The sequence below is a fragment of the Peromyscus leucopus genome, chromosome 8a (assembly GCF_004664715.2).
Source record: "Peromyscus leucopus breed LL Stock chromosome 8a, UCI_PerLeu_2.1, whole genome shotgun sequence".
NCBI classification, from domain to species: domain Eukaryota; kingdom Metazoa; phylum Chordata; class Mammalia; order Rodentia; family Cricetidae; genus Peromyscus; species Peromyscus leucopus.
The window spans coordinates 9043885-9067594 of record NC_051085.1 but is presented as its reverse complement, the minus strand read 5'-3'; the positions used below and the strand labels follow the sequence as shown (position 1 = coordinate 9067594).

The 23710-nt window shown below is 43.6% G+C and overlaps 1 protein-coding gene across 2 annotated transcripts in view; it reads right to left on the bottom strand.

Moving 5' to 3' along the window:
- Positions 1-1123: 1123 nt before the first annotated feature.
- Slc16a10 (solute carrier family 16 member 10) overlaps positions 1124-23710 on the bottom strand; it is a 96596-nt gene continuing 74009 nt past the window's right edge. Inside the window, exons 4-5 of one of the 2 annotated variants that reach the window (XM_028861735.2) lie at positions 9871-10014; positions 1124-1563 (exon numbers count right to left, since the gene is read on the bottom strand). In XM_028861735.2, the coding sequence (XP_028717568.1) occupies positions 1327-1563; positions 9871-10014 (381 nt within the window). In that variant the 3' untranslated portion in view covers positions 1124-1326. Of the gene's footprint in view, positions 1564-9870; positions 10015-20826; positions 20859-23710 lie in introns of those variants that run through there. The other variant, XM_028861737.2, reaches the window with a different exon arrangement.

The window sequence follows — 23710 nt, the reverse complement described above, 5'->3', positions numbered from 1 at the left end:
ACCAGTAAAACTTAAACTGCATTTCACCTGCTCCACAGTAACTCTGCTTCCTTGATTCTGGACCAACAACGTGGTTCCAGACCTAAGAACGAATTAAGCGGACTTTTCCCTGAGCTTCTTATATCAATCACAGGAGACTGTTTATAATTGAATTTTTCTCCTAACTGTATTGAAAACTGATCTCTTCACACTGGTGCCCAAGTAAGATATCACACCATCATTTATAAGTTTCTAAAGGTAGAATTCACTTAACATAAAGGTAGCCACTTGAAAATGAGCAACAGAGTGGCACTTAGTTGAACTCACGGTGCTCTGTGACCATTATACAGCCATATCTACTTCCAAAACATTTTCATCATGCTACAAAGAAACTCCATCCCTATTGAGTGGCCCCTCTCCAGTCCTTCCCTCCAGTCTCTGGCAACCACTAATGGAGATGTCAGATACTTCATTCAAATAGGATTATGCAATATGTGACCTTTTATATTTGGCTTTGGTCACTTAGCATAATGTTTATGACGTTTGTTCACCTGGTCCCTATCATGGATCAGTGTCCCTATCATGTATCAGTGTCACTATCTCCTTACTTTTATGGCTGAATAATACTCATCCCTGTCCATTGCATGGATGATATATTTTTGTTTTTATTTACTTTTTAGTTATTGACTGATTGGAGTCATTTCATTATATAACCCTAGCTCTCCTGGAACTCACTATGTAGACCAGGTTGGTCTTGAACTTGCAACTCTCCTCCTGTCTCAGCCTCCTGAGTATTGAGATTACAGGTGTGTGCCATGTTCTTTCCACTAAATATAATTTTTCTTTAACCATTTCTCAGGGGTATGCTTCTTATGTAAAAGTAGTATATGCTTAGAAATCTATCAGAATCTCCATTTTTATGTTTCCATTTGTCTAATATATACTAACAGAACTGAAAAAGTAGAGGCTAAATAAATGCATAGCTCAATGGAAGAGTATGTATTTAGGATATCCCATGCCTAAGTTCAATGTTCAGCACTCCCCAACAAGTAATATGTAGCTCAGTGGTAAGTACTTGCTTAGCATGTACAAGGCTCTGGACTTAATACATACATGTGCATGCATACGCACACACAAACACACACACACACACACATACACACACACACTTGCAGAATGCTCCCTCAACAAACCTTTTCAACCTACTATCAACATACAGTCTTATTAAAAATGGGAGAGAGAAAGCACACAAGGACGATTAATACATTAAATATATTTCACAAATAAATGAGGTTTAGGACCAAAGTAGAAAATGCTATGAATTAGTATAATTACTTTAGAACTGTTTTATTTACCTGCAACTGGAGGACCTACAGTCATGGGTATAGACATGAATCCAAGCAGAAATCCAATTGCCTGGGAAGCATCCTGAGGACCAACTAGTTCAAAGGCGATGGGGGCCATGATGGAAATGAAACATCCATCGAAGAGACCCATGACTAGGCAGACAGCAATGAGGGCCCCGAAGATGCTGCACAGGGGGATCATCATGGACATCAGGCCGATGAAGAAAAAGGAGAGGACCTAGGACAGAGGACTTCACGTCAATACTGTGTGCGGAGATCGACCCTCCCCTTCTTCACCATCAGATAGAATCAACTTCCCTAGGACAGAGGACTTCACGTCAACACCATGAGAGGACACCGATCCTCCCCTTCCTCTCCATCAGATAGAAACAACTTCCCCGAGAGCCTCTTGCATTTTCTTAATATTTTCATTAGGGAACAAGAAAGTAACCATTTTATACAGTAATTTTCCTCCCCAGCCTATACATTCTTTAGTCAGAATTTATATATGTTTATATATCTTTGGACTAGACGTTACAAGGTTTAGAGATCTTGCACCTGGATCAATACTGTTAGCCCACATTCATTCATCAAGTACTTGATTATTTTTTAATCCATGAAGCCATTATACTTTATAAGTAAATATTACAGATTATGTCTGCGCACCTAAGCATTAAGGCTCAGAATATTTATTTTGGGCCACCAAACATCTTAAGGTTAGGGTAGTTAATTCAGCCAAACTCCTGATTTTGCCTGCCATTTAGTAAGTATTATGCTATATAGAGGTTTACACAAGGAATAAGGCATGATTCTTCCTCTTAGTTCTGGAGAGAAGGATATTTAAACAAAAAGTGAAAAATGAAACATTTTAGAGGATGCCATAGTCATATGTGTAAAGTATAGTGGGTACAAAAAATGGAGAGAGAACAGACAATCAGTAACTTCTAAAGAAATAATTAAAGCAGGATAACTGGCTGGGGGCGGGGTTAACCATGATTCCAGGAAACAGAGGCAGGAGAATTGACGGTTTAAGGCCAGCCTAGTCTATCTAGTGAGAGCCTGTCTCTAAACTAGAACAAAGAGCCAGAGAGGCAGCTCAGCAAGTACAGGTTCTTGCCCCAAAGCTGAGAACTCGAGTTTCAGGCCCGGGGACCCTACTGTGAAAGGAACTATTCCCGAAAGTTGTCTTCAGCCCTGGGAAACCCGGGATGAACTATCAGAAGAAAGTTTGTAAGTTCAATAGGGTTTACCAAGCTCCAGGCGCCACTCCAGTCACTTCAGGTGGGCCGCTCCACTGCTGAGCTTCGAACTGTGCACTTGTGCAAAGCTGTCCCTGCTTTACACGCAGACAGTGGTGCCGGGAAAGCTAAAGAACACATCTAAGGCACGTAGACGGAGCTAGCCTACAACTCGTGCTCCACATGTGCCGCAGCTCAGAGTGGACAGAATGTCCCTGTTGGGGGCCCTCCCGTGACTGCGGGACAACACAGCAGAGATGGGAGACAACAGACGCCATGGGCATCGCTGTCCCGTCTCGTCTCTCTTCCCAGGCCCCACTGGCATGCTTACAGACACAACGGTCCTAACTTGCTTCTCTGTTGCCATGATAAACACCATGACCAAAGCAACCTGTGGGGGGGAAGGGTTCATTTGGCCTGCGCTCCAGGTTACACCAATGTGAGAAATAAATCATTCCCGGTATGAGGCATGTTTAAGCTCATCTGAGAGTTACAGAAAAGCAAGAGGCACTGGGTCTTCTCACCCCTAGGTACCGCCTGCTTGTCTTAGAATGCTCAGAACTGGGAAGATGCGGGCAGTCTGCTACGTGACTGAGCCCTGGAATCAATCTGTACTAGCTAAGACTTTGGGTCCTGAACCAATAGGATGGAGAATTTGGGAAAGGGGCTGTGCTAGAAGAATGCGAGATTGTGAGTCTCTAAAGTACCAGCTGATGGGGAAGAGAACAGGAATTTCTCGAGCTCAGAGACTTTAAAACACTGTCTGGCACCAACTGTCACACCAGCCACTTTTGCTTTTCTCTATGGTGTCCCTTTCTGCAGAATGGTGTATTAAAAATGGCTTCACTTCCACTAACCTCCTCTTGAATTTATTATTATAAAGTGAGGGCCTTGTTTCCTCTAATAAGGGAAGCCAAGCAGGAACTCAAGCGTGAACCCGGAGTCAGGAACTAAAGCTGAGGACGGCTGAATGCTGCTTACTGGCTTGCTCCCCTCTAGCTTGCCTGGCTACTTATTCAGGAATAGGAATACCCGATAGAGCCTGCCTAGGTATGGTAACTCCCACGGTGGGTCGGGGCCATCACATCAGTCATTAATCAAGAAAATGCCCCCAAAGACATGCCCACAGGCCAATCTGATGAAGGTGACTACTTCAGCTGAGGTCCTTCTTCCCAGGCAACTCTAGTTTGTGCCAAGTTGACAAAAACGATCTTCACACCAAACTTGGTAGTGTCTATCAGAGAAGCTACTCACAACCTTAGGGCCCTAAGGATGCATAATGCGAGGGGGGGGGTGGGATTCAAGAATGGGAGTTTCCGAGAGATAGCTCAGTTGGTTAAAGGCCATACAAGCACGAGGCCCTGAGTCAGACCCTTTGCACCCACATAAAAAGAACTGGTGTGGTGGTTGGCGCTGTGTGCTGACAGGGTGGAAGGGTCAGCTGTCTCAGAACCATGGACAGTTCCTGGAGCATGGCGCCTGAAATTGACCTTGGGAATGCAGCTTTCAACTTTAGCATAAGTTGTTCATGGACATAGCAGCAAGAAACGCAAAATGGTCGCAACCCAGGTTGGTTACTTCTCTGACACCATTGTATCATATATCTGAGGGGTTTGTTTTGTTTTGTTTTCAGTGCTAAAATAGGGCTTTATAGTAAAATTATGACTGGTTTAAAACTATGAGCTAGCCATTTGAAAAATAAATCAGGCACATCATACTAAAATTTGGGGGCAGGGAGTTAGTGTGGCAGGTCCCACTATGAAGTCTTGATGTTACCATAGTTGTATATCTAAAATATAGTGGGTACCTAAATGGGAGGGAACAGATATTCTGGCCTTGAACACACATCTTCCCACCTCTACCTCCAAAGGACTGAGATTATAGTGTACCACCACACCTAGCTTCATAATAACTTTCTGAAGGAATAAAATATTCTATTTTCCCATTTTTAAAAAACTGGAAATCTTTTTTTCTCTGATCCAACTTCAATGAGAGCACACGTGTAATTTCACAGTAGTGAGCAATTATTGGGCTTACAGGAACCAGTACTAAGGAGGAGGAGACTAGGTCTGTCTTAGTTGGAGTTTCTATTACTGTGATAAAACATGATGACCAAAAGCAACTTGGGGAGGAGAGGGTTTATTTCAACTTACAGTTCCACATGACAGTTCATCATCAAAGAGTGTCAGAGCAGGAACTGAACTCGAGGCCACGGAGGAATGCCACTTACTGGCTTATTTCTGTGGTTTGCTCAGCCTGCTTTCATATACAACCCAGGATGCCCACGTGGAAGGGACCCTCCCACAGCATTTATCAAGAGAATGCTTGACAGATGTGCCTAGAGGCCAATGTACAGAGGCATTTTCTCAACTGAGAGTTCTCTTCCCTAAATGACCCTAGCTTGACTTAGATCAAGTTGACATACAACCAACCAACATAACCAGGCTCTAGCCCTCTATGATCCTAAACAAGCAAAAGACATTCTGAGGCTTGAGAGAAAAAGGCCTAAATGTAATCAAAATGTGGAAATCAAAATGTCTGAGAGGTAGGCAAAGAGTTAGGGAGTTATTTTTAATCAAAAAGCTAAGCAGGCTCTGTCACCGTGTGATGCCTCTGCTATATTAAGACGTACCCAGAAAGGACACCAGAAGCCAACATTACAACCCTTGGACTTCCCATCCCCCAACAGCGAGCTAAATAAAACCTCTAGAGATAAAGGGCTGGGAGAGACAAAACCTACTATTCATAGTCATAGATTTATTTCTGTTCTGTCCAAAACTATTAAAGGAGATAAACATGAACAGTCTTAGACACATTTGCAATCAACAGATTCCAGGAAATTGAAACTATCCTAATTAAATCTTGTCTTGTGTTTGGCTTGGCTGATTCAGATCATGCTTTATACCTCAGGCTGGTCTTGAACTCACAATCCTACTGCTTTCATCTCCTGAGTGCCAGGGGTGAGAGATGAGAACTACCACGCCTGGCTCAAAATCAGATTTCCAGCCACCTCACCATAATTATAAAAGAAAGGACACACGTACACACGCACCTTATTTCTCTTCCTATTTTGTTCAATACTAATTTCTGTCAAGAAAACCAGCTCTGGGGTTTCAACTTAGCACACTGACAGCTGATACGTACTTGGCATCTGATAGTCTCATTCGGTATTTGACACAAACTCAATTTTACTTAATAACAAACATTTTCATGGAACAATTAATGTGATGCAATGAGATCCAGGCACTTTAATTTTGGCAGTTTCCCTGGTTTCCTACTTTTTGCCTCTTCCATTTTTTGTTTTTGATCAGTTTTTTGTTTGTGTGCTTGTTTTTTTAAAGTATCTCTGTACGCCTAGGGCACTTCTCAATCTTCCTAACCACAGGCCCCTTTTCAGTTTAAACTATAGTAACTTACGTTCTCTCTTTCTGTTATTTGACCAAGATACTGTTGCTCTTTTGAGACATAGTATAGCAATGTGTTCTGGTGCCCTCAAACTCAAAATCCCCTTGCCCTTGCATTTTTAGTAAGATTGCAGACATGCACTACAAGACTTATTAACTTGGAACTAGAGAGATGGCTCAATGATTAAAATCACTGACTGCTCTTCCAGAGGACCTAGGTTCTGTTCCCAGTCCCCACATGGCAGCTCACAGCGGTCTGTGCCTCCTGTTCCAGGGATCTGACACCCTCTCTGGTCTATGCAGGCACCAGGCATGTATGTATGTGGTGCTCAGATAAGCATGCACGGAAAACACTCATACATATAAAGTGAGAAAAATATTCATTTAACTAAAGAAAGGTTTTTTAATTTTCCTTTGAGGAGTGAACTCCTTAAGGTCACTCACACACACAGCTTATTCCTTAAGCATTTCAGAAAAATACCTACTTTCTTTTACCTTATTTGTATTGAAGGAAAGTTCTCAGGAAGAAGCTGCCCCCACGGAACCTTCACGACCAACTGACTTAGAACTTCAACAGTGCTGGAGAGTTCAGAATGCTACAAGTCCAGAGCCAAATTAAATTATCGGGGGCCATCTCTAGCCCTTCAGTCGCCATTTCCTGTGTGCTTTCTGTGTGAGCTAACATTTGCGGCCATTAGGTAGGCGCTCTTCATTGTACCAATACCACCAACCCAATGGCTAAGAGCCACCTCAGCACCTGAGGCCTGGAGCTCGACTGCCTCACTTTGCTTTAATCCAACTGCCTAATGTTTCTACTAATGTGTTTGAAAAGTCTTTGTGGTAACCACGATGATGGGAAACAAGGCCCTTTCCCGGACCTTTTTCTCCTAGCTCGTTAGAACATAACTGCTATGAGGACTAAATACAGGTCCCTTACGTCCCACATAGGACGGCCACTGCTTTCTCATCGCTTCCAAATAAATATCAGATAAACAGATCAAATATTGATCTGTCAATACTAGAACCCAGTCTGAAAGAGAAATAATTTTCCATCACACAATCTTTTTTCTCTCTTCCCTAAGCAGTTCTGGGGAGACAACACAGGCACCTCCTACTCCAGACATTGGACTCACGTAGAAAGCTAAGCTACACCTGAATAAGCATAAGGCATTTTTGGAGGCAGAGACATAACTGGGCACAGTTAAATTCAAATGCTGCCCTCAATATGCTTATTTAACATAATGTCCACAGACTTTCACAGCCTCCAGTCAGGCACCGAGGGCAGAAAGCAGCTAAGTCCGGCGCACCCTGCACTACCTAAATGATGAGGCCATGTGACCAAAGGGCTGGATTGCTTTGAAGCATGCAGGGCTTATAACACTTCACAGGAAAGGGAGAGCATTTGACTTTCTCCTCAGAACTGCACACATACACAGCAGTGCTGTCGAAATGAGACTGTGGGGCTTCTGATCCCCTTTTCAGGCTGGAGGATAGTTAAGTATTTGGATATCATCTTAAAATATTTGGCAAAGTTCATACCTTCATGTAAAATGCTAATAGCAAGTAGAATAAAAAACAGAGCTAAGTAACACCGACCAGTTCAGTCTTTTTTAACAGAAGAGAACATTTACACATGAAGAGGGATATGGGCATCATTCTATTTTTTTTCTAATTATATATGTAACTCATGAATACATTCCCCTAGCAATTCACCTTTTGGAGAAACGTCCACAGTAATACATGACAGGTTCTCTTCAATCTCTCCCGCCCTCAGTCTATAGTGTGCTCCAGAAAGGCCATTCGACAGTCCCAGAAAATCTCTTAGCTCTGAAGACCTGGATAACTGGCCCCTCTCAGCTTTCCAGCTCCTTCCATGCCAGTCTCTCTTGTCTAGGTCCAAACACACCTAGCTTTTCCCAGCCACAACCCTACTCTGGGAACTCAGGGACCCCATCTATCCTGTTTGTATCTGGGCCAATGTCTAAGAGCACAGGAGTATTCCGAATTGTTTTTACAACATGAAATCTGACAGTCGTCAATACAGCAGATGTCCAGAAGAGGGCACCTTGACATTAGAAGATGAAACTAACTAGTCAGCTACATGCTAGATAAATGTATTTACAATGAGGTATTATAAGGGGTGGAATGATTATCATATACTAAATAAATATTCCCATTGCTGTATTTGAGACAAGGTCTCACTCTGAAGTCCAGGTTGGTCTCATGCTTGTGGCAACCCTACCTCATAAATACTGGATTACAGGTGTGAGCTACCATGCCCAGTGGTGATCATGAGTGATGAGTGTGTGTGTGTGTGTGTGTGTGTGTGTGTGTGTGTGTCTGTGTGTAATACATGCCACAGAACACATGTGGTGGTCAGAGGACAACTTAGAGTCCAGTTCTTTCCTTCTGCCTTTCCATATATTCTGGGCATCAAACTCAGTTCATCAGGCTTTTGAGGCACACAGCCTTACTCAGTGAGCTATTTTTAAGGCCCTACATTTATTCATTCATTCATTCATTCATTCATTCATTTTTTTGAGACAGGATTTCTCTGTGTAGTCTTAGCTGTCCTGGAGTTCACTATATAGACCAGGCTGGCATTGAACTCAGACATCTGCCTGCCTCCGCCTCCCGAGTATTGGGATTAAAGGAGTGTATCACTATGCCTAGCTTGGCTCTACATTTTATAAAAGAATACATAAATATTAACAAGGGTCTCGTATTTACTCCCAGCACTGGCGGAGGACGAGAAGTACACCAGTTGCTGTTCCTTCTGCTGTGGAACAGGCTCTGGCCTGTGATGTCTGCCTGCACCCCACAGCCTCTGTTCTCAAGTGTTCACATCTGTAAGTGCAAACAAAGAGCAACGCCATCCTTGAAGGGCTGGGGCAAGGACTGGCCATGGTGCACGTGGAGCACTCAGGTCTTCACCTGGCTCCTCCAAGCGTTCAGCAAATGGTGCTTGTCATTACTGATAGCCGACTAAAGGAAGCGTCTTTGTCTATAGTAAACACCTGTTCCACGTAGTTTCCTGCTCCCACATTTCACATCTTTTATGGGACCGCTCACACTGCCTCTCATGATTAATCTCCAGATCTCTTTGCCCTCCTGTCCTTTGGACAGAGCGTCTACACTCCCATTGGCTCGTCATCTGTGCAGTCATCAATACCTCCCACTATAATCACTTCACTAGCTCCTGACACTGCTGCCCACTGGTGTCCCAGAAGCATCCCATCCCAGAGGTTTCCTTTCAGTCCAAGAACATCCAAGTCCCACAATGCTTTACACACGCTCAACCCAGCTGTTCCACAGGCACCACGCACGAACGGGGCAGAAACAAAGGCTGTCTTCCTGGGACTTACTGCGTTGCTGATCTCATGAGCTAATGAAGCCACCTCCTCCGTTAGCCAAGAGACAAATCTGGGACACAAACAGCCCCACCGGCACCTGTTCTCTGTGCCGCTAATTTCCTGTTTGGTGCCAACGTCTCTGCTTGGTTTTTCCTGCCTAGGTTAACTACGTCAGCAGTTTCCAACAGCAGCACTGCCTCTAAAGAGTACTGTAAACTACCCATCTTATGTGTATTAGTAGACCACCACTTTTCTTAGTTTAGAACACTCTCAGCGCCCCCAAAAGAAACCATCACCTTTCCCCAATCCCCCACAACTGCTAATTTACCTTCTTAATCATCTTCCTACTCTCGATATTTTAGGTCAATGGAAGCATTCAACATGGGGCCTTTTGTAGCGACCTCAACTCTTGCTCCATTCTCTACTCCATACCAGACTAATCTTTATAAAACACTGCTCATGTCAGCCCCTTGTGTAAAGCCCTTCAATGGCCTGAGGGAGACTGAAGAATACAGTTCACGCTGCTGGGGGAAGGAGAGTGTGAGAGTACCTGCAGGTAAACCTTCTTTATTCCAGGCACATAGTCTGCAATGCGGCCAAAGAGAAGGCGTCCAACTCCAGAAGTGATGCCGATGCACATAAAAAGCACCTCCTTGTTCTTTTCATCTTGGAATCTTTCCTTTACATGGTTCATCTGCAAGTCAAGAAAAAAAGACACCACACTGAATATGGGAGGGAAACCTCACAAGGTTTGAGACATGCACCATTAAACATCAAATGTGTTTCTTCTCTACACTGTTACTCCAACCCCCCCTTCAAGATTAAAATTAAAGGATTTAAAAGCATCTCCTGTGATAACTTCCTAGTAGGGCATATAAAGAAAATCTATCATAATTTAGCTTGCATAAAAGGAATGTGTTTTCTGAGTGTGGTGGCACACAGCTGTAGTCCAGCCCTCAAAGACTAGGTCAGGGTTGAGAATGCAGGGCCAGCCTGGGCTATGTGGCCCAGTTCAGGGCAGCCTGGATCATACAGCAAGACCTTGACTCAGAAAACCAAATTTTTTTTCCAAAATTTTTTAAAAAGGAGTTTTTCGTATAATTTTTCTTTCAGTAAACAGATCGGCACACACTAACAATGAGCCAGTCATCAAAAGAAGAACGGAGGTCTGGAATACTACCTGAACCCTGGAAGATGACTAAAGGTCATCTTTGGAGTTCTATCTCTTTTGAGGAACCAGAACAAAACAGATGTCCTTGAAATAACTTCTGCCAGAGCTTCCTGAATGGAAGTGTAAGGTTCCTGTGTGGCATGCCAACAGGCATAGATACACAGTTTACAGTGGTCAGATCTCTTAGACCTCCAGATCCAAGTACTGGTCCTAATCTAGCAACCCCCGTGGCATACCAAAACATCTGCCAAGCATGTGTGAAGCCCTAGGTTCAAGCACCCCTTAGCAGAATGACTCGCTTGCAGTTAATGATCAGATACTAATGTTGGCCATCCTTTTCACAAGGGACCCTTTGAATGCTGGCTGTGCTGAAGGAGCAGATGGGGTGGAGGGAATAAAGGATCTTTGCCTCCACTTAAAGTCTAGTGAAAACAGTGTCTCCAGTGACCTCTGGGCCACAGATAGCCAGCAAGCATTGTTTGACTTTCCCATGACAACCCTAGCATCCAATGGAGTTCTAGGAGACTACAAGCAAATTTTCCACCAAGCTCAACAAACTCAAATACTGAATGTGGTAGTGGGGGACTTCTCAGATGGCAGGTCCCTCCTTACGACTCTTCCATTGAAGTTTCTTTTTTCTATTTTTCTTTTTTTTAACCCAGTTTTTATATCATCACATCTCTCTTCATTAAAAATTGGTCATTGGGGCTGGAGAGATGGCTCAGCAGTTAAGGGCACTGCCTGCTCTTGCAGAGGACTTGGGTTTGATTTCCAGCACCAACATGGCAGTTTACGCTGCTGTGTCTAACTTCAGTCTCAGGTGAGTCACACCCTCTTCTGGCCTCTGTAGGCATGCATACAGTGCACAGACATACATGTAGGCAAAACACCCAGACATATATCAATAATTACAATTTTTAATTAAAAACGGTAGTTTTTCTAACTTCTGTTTTCACACCGCTTCAGAATAATCTTCCTAAATAGGACTTTAATCTCACCAGTCCTGTCTTCAAAAGTTGCTTGTTACTGCATTTTATACTCTGTCTGGTATTTAAAGCTCTCCATAATCTGACACTAATCTATCTTTGTATGTTTATTAACTACTGATCCTTGGCTCTGAAGTAGAAAATTCAAATGTCTACTGGGCCTGTAAAAAGCGAAGCAGATGCATGTAGAGAAAAGACACACATTCCAGAGAAGTGTCACTACCCATATTGTTGATTCCCCACTCCCAGCCCTTTTATATTTTTTTAAAAAATTAAAATTTAGAAGAAATATGAAATCTGGATCTTGTGCAGAAATGTTGGCACCTAACTTGCATTTAGAACCCTGTGTGATCCAGTGCTACACAAGCCAAACAGAACATGGCTGTACACATGCCAGCTTTGATCTCAGTCTTAATCCCATCCAGCTCAGCAGGGAAGCTGTGTTCAATGTGGACTGTGTATGCTAATGTGATCTCCCCTCCACTGGGCCCTCTTAGGCTTTGTAACTTCTGGCTATTGCTTAACACCAGCACAGGCACTTCCGTTTTGCATGGGTTCCTTTCCAGCCTTGTTAAATTCTCTGGGCGCTCTCTTCCATGTCAAACTAGTCGTTACCCATTTGCCTATTTCAAAGGCACCTCAACGTCAACGCAGCTCAGACTGAATTCGTCTGCCCCTTATAATTTGCCCTCCTGCATTTGGGTTATCAGTACCTTTGGCTCACCTACAGCAGTACAAACCCAATAACCATCTTAGATCACTGCAGCTCCTCTCTTCAAATCAGATTGCCAGCAATTTGTAATGATTTTCTGGCTAAGTGACTCATACATATTTCCTTTGGCCTGTGTCCAGATTCTTGTCACTCCTTACCTGGACCACTAGAGCAAGCTTCTAACATACTTCTTGTTTGAGCCCCATACTCCTAAATCTCCTAAATTCAAAAATTTGGCTCCTGGGGTTGGTGATTTAACTCAGTAGGCCCCGGGGTTCGGTCCTCAGCTCTCTACAGAGTGAGATCCAGGAAAGGCACAAAGCTACACAGAGAAACCCTGTCTCGAAAAGCAAAAAAAAAAAAAAAAAAATCTGGCCGGTGGTGGCGCACGCCTTTAATCCCAGCACTGGGAGGGCAGAGCCAGGCGGATCTCTGTGAGTTCGAGGCCAGCCTGGGCTACAGAGTGAGACCCAGGAAAGGCGCAAAGCTACACAGAGAAACCCTGTCTTGAAAAACAAAAGACAAAACAAAACAAAACAAAAAATTGGCTCCCTTCTAGGCTCCCTTCCCCCTTAGGGTTCATCGCCTTTAGACGTCAAGTGCCAGCTCCTTGTTGCCAATGACTTGTGCTTTGCTGTGCCTCCTCTCCAGCTGCCCCGTGAGATACACCGTACTGTACGGACTTGCACTGTAACGAGCAACTGAACACCAAAATATGACAAATATGAGGACAAACATGCAGAGACCCAGAAGACATAGGGGAGGGGAAGGCACGCCAAGCAGCCTGATACTGCGTGCCTATTAAAACAGTACTTCAGCTATATAGCTAAGTACTGATTTCGTTTCTTTTTTATGTTTTCTTTTACTGTAACCAATAAGCTTTCCTAGTTTAAAGTACAAGGTGACTTGGGTTGTGTTTCTTGAAGAAGTCACTGGTAGTGGCAAGCACATGTCAGCCACTGCTGAAGGGCCCAGGAACCTGCAGATAAAGCTGAAAGAGCTCATTCAGGAGGAAAGCGGCCGATGCAAGCTAGACATGCTGTGGTGGAGTGCGTTAGAAGGCACCCCGTGGGTCTCCACCTTCTCCACCCATGGGGAGGAGCGACGCCAGGGCCTCAGTGTGGTAAGCAAGCGCTGTGCCTGGCTGCTTGACCCGCTGTTGCTGTGGCTTTCAGAGACACCCTGTAACACCTGTAGGACTGAGTTCACCGGTTATTCTTTTGATGGAACTAAGAACACTAGCCTAATAAATTTTTATCGTTCTTTGAGTCGTATATGTCCCCCCAATCTATCTTATAATCTTTATAAGAAATAATAAGGTGAAATATTTGAGGTTTTTTTTTAAGTGGCTAGGTGATGAGTGTGAATATGCTAGAAATACACAAAATACATTCATGAGGATGTCATGACGAAACCCACTATTTTGTACAAGGAACATAGACTAATGATTTTTAAATAAATCAGTAAAATTAAAATTATGCCTTAATTGGAAACTTAGTTCTTTAATAATAAAGGACACTACTACAACAAATTTGTGTCACTACCACTTAAGAAAGCAAGCACATCGACTTCTAAAACTTCCTCTCTGCATGCTCCACCAAACTTCAAAACAAAGTCTTTTTGGTTATTAGGTACTGAAGTGTGCAGGACAGGGGATCCCACTCCGTGGATGCCAGGTCTCAGAGTCCTTCCTCGCGGAGGCAGCAATACCAAGTAGGTTTGGCCTTAGCCTCCAGCATGGCTGCTGTGGCTGCTGTCTGGCTTATGAATTTCTGCTCTCTCGCACCCCCTGGATACCAGCATGTGCTGCTTAGCACAAAGCACGGCGTGGGGCCAAACTGGCATTTCTAATACTCATTCGGGCAGAGACTGGACACTGGGACAAATACTTTCATATTTAACCTAAGTCATTTTATTAAACAGAAAGCTTATACTGGAGCCTGGTATTTACCCAGGGGATATTATTTTCGGACAATAATCTAAAAATTAGCTGTTTAAAATTAACTTAATTGGGAGCAAGAGGTATAAGTTCAATGACAGACCAGATTTAATCTGTAACACCAATAGGTAACCCTCTTCTTGAGAAGGGGTCTCCCTATGTGGCACAGGCTGGTGTTTCAAATTTCCAGTCCTGCTGTGTTGGCCAAACTGGGCTTGAAAAATAAAAAACTTTTGTTGTTGTATGAATGTGTACAGGGTGCACACACAGCACAGCATATGTGTGGAGGTCAGAGGACACTTTCAACGTTAGTTCTCCCTACCACCATGTGGGTTCTGGGGATGGAATTCAGGTCATCAGGCTTGGTGGCAGGTACCTGCATCTGCTGAGCCCTCTCCCAGACTCCACCCTGGGTTTTAGCTTTAGACTTTATCAGAATGCATAAGTATCTTCAGGCAGAAACATATCTCTTATTGAGATCTCAAGTTTAAGCTGAAACTGAACACCTCTGGAAACATCTTGAACATCACCTGCTCATAAACATTATTCCATCATTCAAGCAACAACAGCTTTTGCTGAGCACGGAGGCTGTTTTTCCAGTGTATGAAACTTACTGTTTGATATCCAGAGATAACCGAGAACTCACAGCCTAGACTATGTGCTCATTCTATCCATGAGTCAACAGGACCAAGTTCTTCAATTTCCCCTTCTTCTAACCACCTTCAACTTAACTAAATGGTGGACTTATCTCAGAATCAATGACATTGTTCTCATCAGACAGCTGAAGGCAAAACAGACCCCATTCTTTCTGAAGGTCAAGGGCAGCAGCCTATGAAAATCCCTCATCTCACTAGAGTAGCCTCTGCTCTGACACCCTTCCCCTACACCTCTCCTGCAAGGGGGTCACAGTGTAAGACAGATGGGGACCAGGAGCCTTCCGCCGAGAAAACATGGCACAGTGCTTTGACTCAGAGATCCAGTCAAGGACAAAGACCAAGTGGAGAGCCATTGTCCACCCGAGTGGTGCCACAGTGAAATGCAGTAGCTGCGCACACCTGCAAACACAAACGCCATGGGTCAAAAAGCTCAGACGTTTCCTCCTTTGTTAGCTATGGAACAAGATCACCAGCTACCACTGACTCCTTCACACACACAAATGCACAGTTAAGGGCTTAAATGCCTTTTGCCTCTAATCTTCCATATAGTGATTATATAACATGTCACGCAAAGAATGTGATAAAAGAATTGTGTATAAAATTTAGACTATACATGATGAAGAAGGAGGGAATGCCTGGAGACCTTCAAAACAGGAAAAAAACAACTTGGACAGTGGACTGGAGGCAACCACTGACTGGCTCGCTGTGAAGTGGGAGGTAAGGGAACACAAGCAAAGCTCAGTGCAGATCGGCAGGCCGCAGAGAGTGAAAGAACTATCCTCAGAGAACACAACGAGAGGATAAAAACACAAACCCTCCAACTCTACCATCGACAGCTGCTGCCTCTCAATGTGCTGTCTGGAATGATAAAAAGACTTTGGTCACCTGTCACCTTCTGTCAGGTTTGTGGCACTGTGGCACATACCTTGGCCATCTATCTGCCCTTGCTCCTGAGATCTGCACCATCAGACTGGAAAGCCCAGGTAAGCATGCACGCTAGCTTAATTTCCAGAGTAAATTCTTTGCTGGGAGAGGACCCGTATGTGTAGTTGGTATGACATTAAAACTCGGCTAATAATGATTCTAGAATTCAAACTGACTTTGACTCCCTCTTTCCTAATAGGGATCCTACCTATTTCTCCTCACTGCTATCCACACCAGAGAGCAGCAGCATGTGCCTGCCGCTGCTTCTTTGCATGCTGTTGAGAGTGATTTCTGAAAATAGACTCATCCTGCTGGGCATGGTGGCATGTGCCCTCATCTCAGCACTTGGGAGAGACTGAGGCAGGAGAACGGCCTCCATCTCAAGGCCAGCTTTGGATAGCGTCTTTGTATTAAAAACTTAGAATGAGGGACTGAAGAGATGGCTCAGGGGTTAAGAGCGTTTGTTGCTCTTGCAGAGGACCTGGGTTCAGTCCCCAGCACCCACATGGTGGCTCACAACCATCAGTAACGCCAGTCCCAGGGGATCTGACTCCCTTTTATGACCTCTCAAGTACCAGGTATACAAGTGGTGCATAACATGTACAAGAAAAAAACACTCATACACATAAAATAAGTGAATCTAACAAATAGATAAATAAATTTTAAACTAAAAAGAAATAACGTAAGTGTGTTTATCTCCATCCAAAATGTTAAAAAGCTATCCCAAAACTCTAAAAGACCATTCAGTTTAAATGTATTTTCTTTTTAACTGAATTTTGCAGGGAGGGGAAGCAGGTTTCTACTATGTGGTCCAAGCCACCCTCAAACTCGAATTCTTCTGCCTCCCAATTTCCATGATTATAGCGTACACCACTTCTTTAACAGGCAAAGCCAAAGAGAGAGCCTGGCCCCTTTAAAAAATAAAATAAAACAAAACAAAACGTGTACCTTTGAAAGGGAGTAGAAAGCCTGCTAGAGTTGTTAATAGTTAATCTCAGAATTAGTCACAAAGCACAACTTCACGCTACCTTTGACTTCAGAGCTGGATTATCAGAAATCTGGATGGAATACGCTGGGTGTTGCTTTTTACAAACCTGTTTTCTCTACCTCTGGCTTTGCTTTTTTAAAAAGGAAAATTAAAGGGAAGCGTGGCAAGCCAAGTGGCTACAAAGGTGGAACTCGGTTAACTGCAGAAGTCTGATGATAAAATTAAGCCTTTTATACCAGAACACGGAACTAGAACATTACGGACAGAATAGAGCCATGGGTCTGATAAGTCCCAAAATGTCATTTCGGGGTCTGTTAAGTCAGATCAGCTACACTTTGGAAAACTGTGTCTGCTCGCTAGCATGCGTAAGGACTGACATCTTTAGGCTGTCCAGGAGGTGTTTTCAGATTCACAGTACCTACTGCCTCCTCGGCAGCTGGCTGGGATGCAAGCCGACCTTTGGCCTACCGGACTCTAGGAGGCATCACTGATGATTCTGTTTGGTTTTTTCAAACAACCACTCTTTCCATTTCGTTAAGATGGGTTTCCATGGTATTGATAATGACACAGCACCATTAGGCAGGAAAAACAACTGGGGAAAACAACCCCTTCTGGAATAAAGATTACTTAATAGCCACCAGTGGGTAAAAAAAAAGAAGAGGGTTATTTTTTTCCTTTTAAGTCTAATTTTGAAAACATCTTCTAACTAAAAATTCTTATAAAAGCATTCGCTATTTTTCCCCTGATAGTGTTCAAAAATAATTTCCTGTGGGTTAAAAAAGAATATGTATACATATATTTGCATATATAGATATATATACATACACATACACACACACATACACACTTCTTAGCATCACTTAGATAAGATCAAGATTTAGTAAAATTTCTGGTTGAACTACTAACGGAAACCACTTTGGATTTAGATGTTAGTTAGCCTTTAATTTAATTTAATGAGGATATAGCTAGCTCATCGAAGACCACTTGCTTAGCATTCAAATGCTCAAGGGCCCCTCCCCAGCGCTGCAGGCAATGATAAACACCCTTGGATTTAAGTCATCTTGAATTTTGCAATTTTAGAGATTTCATCTTAAAATAGAAAATAGACTGGGAATTTTGAGTAATTTGGAATTGTTTACTCTGTCAAGACTTATGCCATGTATTTTGGAAGTTACCAAAAACAAATGGATAAGAACTCTAGGCTGAGTGTGGTCGCTCACTCTGTAGCCCTGTGCCCCAAGGCGGAGGCAGCGGGATGTGAAACAGTAGCTCACCCCGGGCTATGTGGCAAGCCCATCTGAGAGGGAAACCCCACACAACTTCCAGCTCTGTGAATACTGAGGGCTGTTGAATCTACTGATCTACAGAATGTCATCGATCCCACCCAGCTCTGATTTTCTTGGGAACCATTCTCAACGCATCAGATTCACACCATTGGATTCTCTGTTCCCAGCTAGTGCACACGAATACAGTGGGGTGCGAATTAAGACAGCATTAATCTGTGAAAGAAGTGCCCTGCCTCTGCGGCGAGTGTCAGGATGGCAGCAGTCTCGGCCACAGAGGACAGCCAGGCATAAGGAGTACTCCAAGAACAGGAAACAGCTGCAAAGACTTTGTAGACAGGGATCTGGTGGTGGTGATCCAGGCTCTCTGGGGGCGTCTCATGTTTCCACGTTCCACATTAAGAGGGGAGAGACTAAGTGAATCAATAGGTCTGGGTTATGGCACCTTTAATCAGTAGCAGAATCACACCAATTTGGAAAAAAATTGTTCCAAAGTGAACAAGTGCAACAAAACTGGTCCAATGAACTTAGATTTTAGAAGTTAAGATAGGCCGGGCGGTGGTGGCGCACGCCTTTAATCCAGCACTCGGAGCAGAGCAGGCGGATCTCTGTGAGTTCGAGCCAGCTGGCTACCAAGTGAGTTCCAGAAAAGGCGCAAAGCTACACAGAGAAACCCTGTCTCGAAAAACCAAAAAAAAAAAAAAAAGTTAAGATAGACTTTACCGTAAAATGGATAAAATCAAAACTCATCACCCAAGTCCCTAGAATTTAGAGCAACAATAACTTTACATATTTGATGATCCTGGCAATGACATAAATAAGCTGGATTATCTTATAAATCCTCGAAATTAGTTCTCTCTCTCCTTGAACAACACAAGATTCATAATACTATTAGTTTATTAAAATATTGCTTAGTTAGGCTTTCCTGACTGAGAAAAATGAAGAAACAGGAAATTAGTTCTCATTGGGTGAGCTGGTTTTTTCCTTTTTTGTTGTTGTTGTTGGTTTGGTTTGATTGGTTTGTTTGGGGTCTCACTATGTATCCAAGGCTGGCTTTGACTTTGTGATCCTCCTGCCTCAGCGTCCCAGGTGCTGAGACTACAGACATGTGCCATCATTAACTGCTTTCTAGGAAAGCATCTGGAATGCTACCTCTCCTCATCTTTCCCATCTCCCACTGCCCTGCTCTGGAAATTAGCATTTCTGTCTCCCATCTATGATTTGACTGCTCTAGAGACTTCATCTAGATGGATAGATAGCCTTTGTCCTTCTGTGTCTGGCTTATTTCTCTGAGCATGACATCATCAAGCTTCATGAATGTTGCAGCATAAACATTACCTTCTTTTCTTTTTTAGTTTTCTCTGATGTTAGAGGTTCAACTTTTTTATTTTAACCTTGTATAGGGCCTGGGAGTGTAACTCATTTGGTAGAGTACTTGCCTGGCCTGCTTGAGGCTCTGGGCTCCATTCCCAGCACCTGTAACCTCAGCACTCAGGACGCAGAGAGACAGGAAGGTTGGGTGTTGGAGAGCATCTCCTGCTACACAGTCGCAGACCAGATCGAGATACAGGAGACCTTGTCTCAACACTGACATGAAAACCGTGCAGTATGTGGAAAGGCGATTCATTGGGAAGAGAAAGGGCAGAAGCAGGTCTAACCACGGCCTGGGTGCACCACAGGCTTGCTGTGAAGATGAACGTCATGCACAGCTTAGACAGTGTCTCTGGAAGAAGGGGAGGGTGGGGGGACCAGGCACTGTGTGATTCCTCATCCTGAGCAATTCTAATCCTGGGTTCAGAGAAGGCCCTGGGCTGAAGAGTGGAGAGAAGAGACACTGAGAAACACAGTTAGGCTTAAGGCAGCCACAGGAAGCTAACAGTTCTCCTGAGGAAAGCTCAGAAGGACAAAGCCAGGCCTTGTGAAAAGGCCCGAAAGCAGCAGCTTTGGAAGGACAGCCATGTGCTCACACAAACAGAAAACAGATCGGTCGGAGCCCTGGATTTATCCTGAAGCTAATACATTGAATACAAATACAATCATTAATGCATAGTAGCATTCTGTTATTTATTGGGGGGGGGGTGAGATTTTCTTAAAGATAATGGTTTACTATGTGACCTTGAACTCATGACCCCCCATCATAACCTCTTGAGTACTAGAATTGCAGGTGTTTGCCAACACATCTGGCTATATGGCAACATTTATGTTTGTTTGTTTGTTTGTTTGTTTTAGTTTTTCAAGATTAGGTTTTTCCGTGTAACAAAGAAATGGGTTACCAAGTAAGTTCTGGTTTACAAAGTGAGTCCCTGAGTGTCCTCGCCTCTGCTTCCACCCCCAAGTGCTGGGATAACAGGCATGCTCAACCACACCTGCTGACAGGTCTGCTTTAATCTGTTTGTAAGTAATATGTTTTCTAGATTCCTTGTTTATTAATCATGCCTTCCCTTCCTACCAATTTCCTTTTCTGTGCATTATTTTATTTTCCAAAATACTCTTTTTTATTTGTTTGCTTATTTGGTTTTCAAGACAGAGTTTCTCTGTATAACAGCCCTCGATGTCCTAGATTTCGCTTTGTAGACCAGGCTGATCCAGAACTCACAGAGATCAACCTGCCTCTGCTTCCCAAGTGCCAGGATTAAAGGTGTGCACCACCACGCCCAGCCGAAATATTCTTTTGAAAAATCCCAAGCCTACCTTGTTTCCTAAGTGTTTTGTGAACATATAACTTCACCATTAATAAATCACAATGGCTAGAGGAGTAAAGACTCTTACTCTTCCCAAGTAGGAGAGTGCTGGCGAATACTGCCTGTGTCATTAAACTAAAAAAAAAATGTGCAAAGTGGCACTAACCTGAAAAGTCAAACTGCGGCAGATGTTGAGATCTGAAGGGAAATAAATGCAAGGTTAGAAAAGCAAAGAAGGTACAGACAGCATGGAAAACTGCAGGAACAGAGCAAGAGGCCGTCCATGTAACAGCCAACAAGAAATGGGCAAAACTACAGTGTTTTTAGAGAGTTCGTATATATGGAGAAAAAACGCAATGACTGGATCCTGGAGCTAATGTAAGTAGGATTTTCAAATTTCAACATTCAGGTTTTTAATATAATACACCAGAAAAAATTAAGTTGGATAAAAGTTTTTGACTATTGGACTGTCTTTAAAGACAGATGACAGACATTCTATGTCCTAGGCTTCCCAAGTCCTCCAAATGCTAACACCACACACAGATGTGCTTGCTGTCACCTCAAGAGATGTCTCTGAGCAACACTAAAGCTACCTCCATTAGAGACGCCGCATCCATTCACGCTCAAACCCCCACACCCAGAATGCTCACGGCACACAGCAGGCACTCTGTGTTTGTCCAACGCATGAGTGCTTGAATCAGTTTAACCAAATCGTGATTAAAAACAAGTCACAGGCCCCGAAGACAAATGACCCCGGGAATGGAAACCCACTCTAAGCCTGTTTGGAAACCGTTTCTAGTGTAGAACAGAACTTGGCAACCTGTGAGCACAGGGAAACGTCTCTGCGCCTCGTCACTAGTGAGAGGAGCAGAGGTAGCGTTCTACCCTCAGAAGGGCTGCTACTACCCGGGCGGAGTCAGGAAGTGGATGCACAGCCAGGCATGGCAGCACACAACTTTAATCCCAGTAGTTGGAGGGAGGCAATGGGGATCTCTGTGAGTTGGAGGCTAGCCTTGGCTACACAGGACAGTTGCAGGACAGTCAGGAATTCATAGAGAAACTCTGTCTCTAAAAGCAAAACAAAAGGAGAGAGAGACAGAGACAGAGACAGAGAGACAGAGAGAGACAGAGAGAGAAGCAGAAGGAAGGAAAGAAAAAGAAAGAAGAAAAACGAAAGAAAGAATCGGAAAACGAGAAGCTGCAATTCAGTCGTTTCTGGTATACAGTGACCATTAGTTTAAAATGGTCCTGCTAGGTCAGCAAGATGGCTCAGTGGTTAAAAAGTGCTTGCATCATGACCAGAGTTTGGTCCCCAGAACCCAAGGTGGAAAGAGTAAAGCCAACTCTCAGTTGTCGTCCTTCGGCCTGCAGTGCATGCTGAGAGCGTGCAACACACGCACACCATGATGAACGAACAACTGAAACAGAAAGGTCCCACTGTGAGCCTGCGTTCTCTGGAAAGATCTACCACACAGCAACCTGAGTTCTGAATATATCCAGGAGAGAAGAAGAAGGCAACTGTTACTGGCTACACTGAAGAACTGGACCCTCTGACTGTGCTGACGGGGCAGGATGAATGTAAACTTCACTCCCACACCATGCACATTTACATTTCAGGCTATAACAAGTTCTATTTTAACCTATAGATTTAAAAAAAAAAATCACACTTGGATCCATTACTTTTATGAGACTTTTGGCAAGTAGTTTAGCTTTCTGTCCCTCTGTTCCCTTTCCTGCCTTACACAGCAGCGGCAGCAACGTACAGTGACGTGGCCTGTACAATCCCTGTCACTCCCATGTCACTGTTAGGTATTTCTGACAAGCATTTAAATATTTCATTTAAATGCCGCACACTTCAGAGTACCTAGCTTAATTCTTGGCTTGCACCAGCGTGGCAACCCGGAGCACATCCCTAACCAACCCAGTGCTCCTCTGGCCCAGTACAGGCCCTGACGCTGTGTGCACAGTTCAACAGGGTGGAAACCAAATGTTAATAAAAACAGGGGCTTAAAAAGGAAATGTGGAAAAACAGTATCAATCAATGTTCCGTTTGTTTAAAGAGACCATTGGCTTAAAGCAGATCCTTGCATGGCTCTGAGAACAGACATGCAGAATTAACTCAATTGTGCTCTGAAGCCTAGATGCTGCAGCTGTTCTTGCCATGTTATGCCAAGAATCCCTTGAACTGACGTGGCTGCACATAGCTGGATTGCATAACTGTCCATGTTTCAAATTTACGCCTCCAAATTGAGCTCTTTTCCAGTGTGTTATGAGAGAATGTAAAGTTCCTGCTTAAGTGAGCTGCCAAGGAGGGCGGGATAGGATGGAACAATGGGAAATAGACAGATGGGGTGAAATTTTCTGTGGGTGTCAAAGATTCCCCTCGGCTCAGATCCAGAGGAAGGCTCTTTTCCCTTGTTCTGTACTCCTCAGAGTTAGTGACTGCTGGTTGCAAGAGACTCTCAAAACATTTGTCCTGTAACGTGGGAGATAAGGTTAAACTGGTGTAAACTCAGTGAATGTCCCCCAAAGAAGTACAGCTTCCTTGGCTCTATGCTACTTGGCTGCATGCATTGTGCTTGTTATATGTTTTATGAAAATGTCCATTTTTGTGACCTGAATCTCCCTTTAGGAAAGCCACGAAAGATTAAAGATTGTTGGTTTCTTCTGCTTACACGGCTCTGCACCACATGATCTGGCAGGAGCTGAGTAGACAGAACTGATGGGTTGCTCAAGTCTCCCTGTCATGCAATACCCATGACACACCCTGGTAGCATCTGGCACTATCGGAATGAGAAAGTTATCTTTTGAAGAACCTCATGTCCCATTTATGGGCTTGTTTGCCTTGAAAGTCGGTTCTAGTTGGAAAGTACAACTTGTTTATTCCCAATTACAAGTGGACTTAGGAATCCACTTAATTACCCTGTAAGCAGGCAAATGATCTACCATTAATCTTACAGCACGTTAGTGGGATATCTCTACCAGGTCAAAGTTTCAGTTGGAACTATCTGCCACAAAACCAACCCATTTATATATTAACATATATTAAC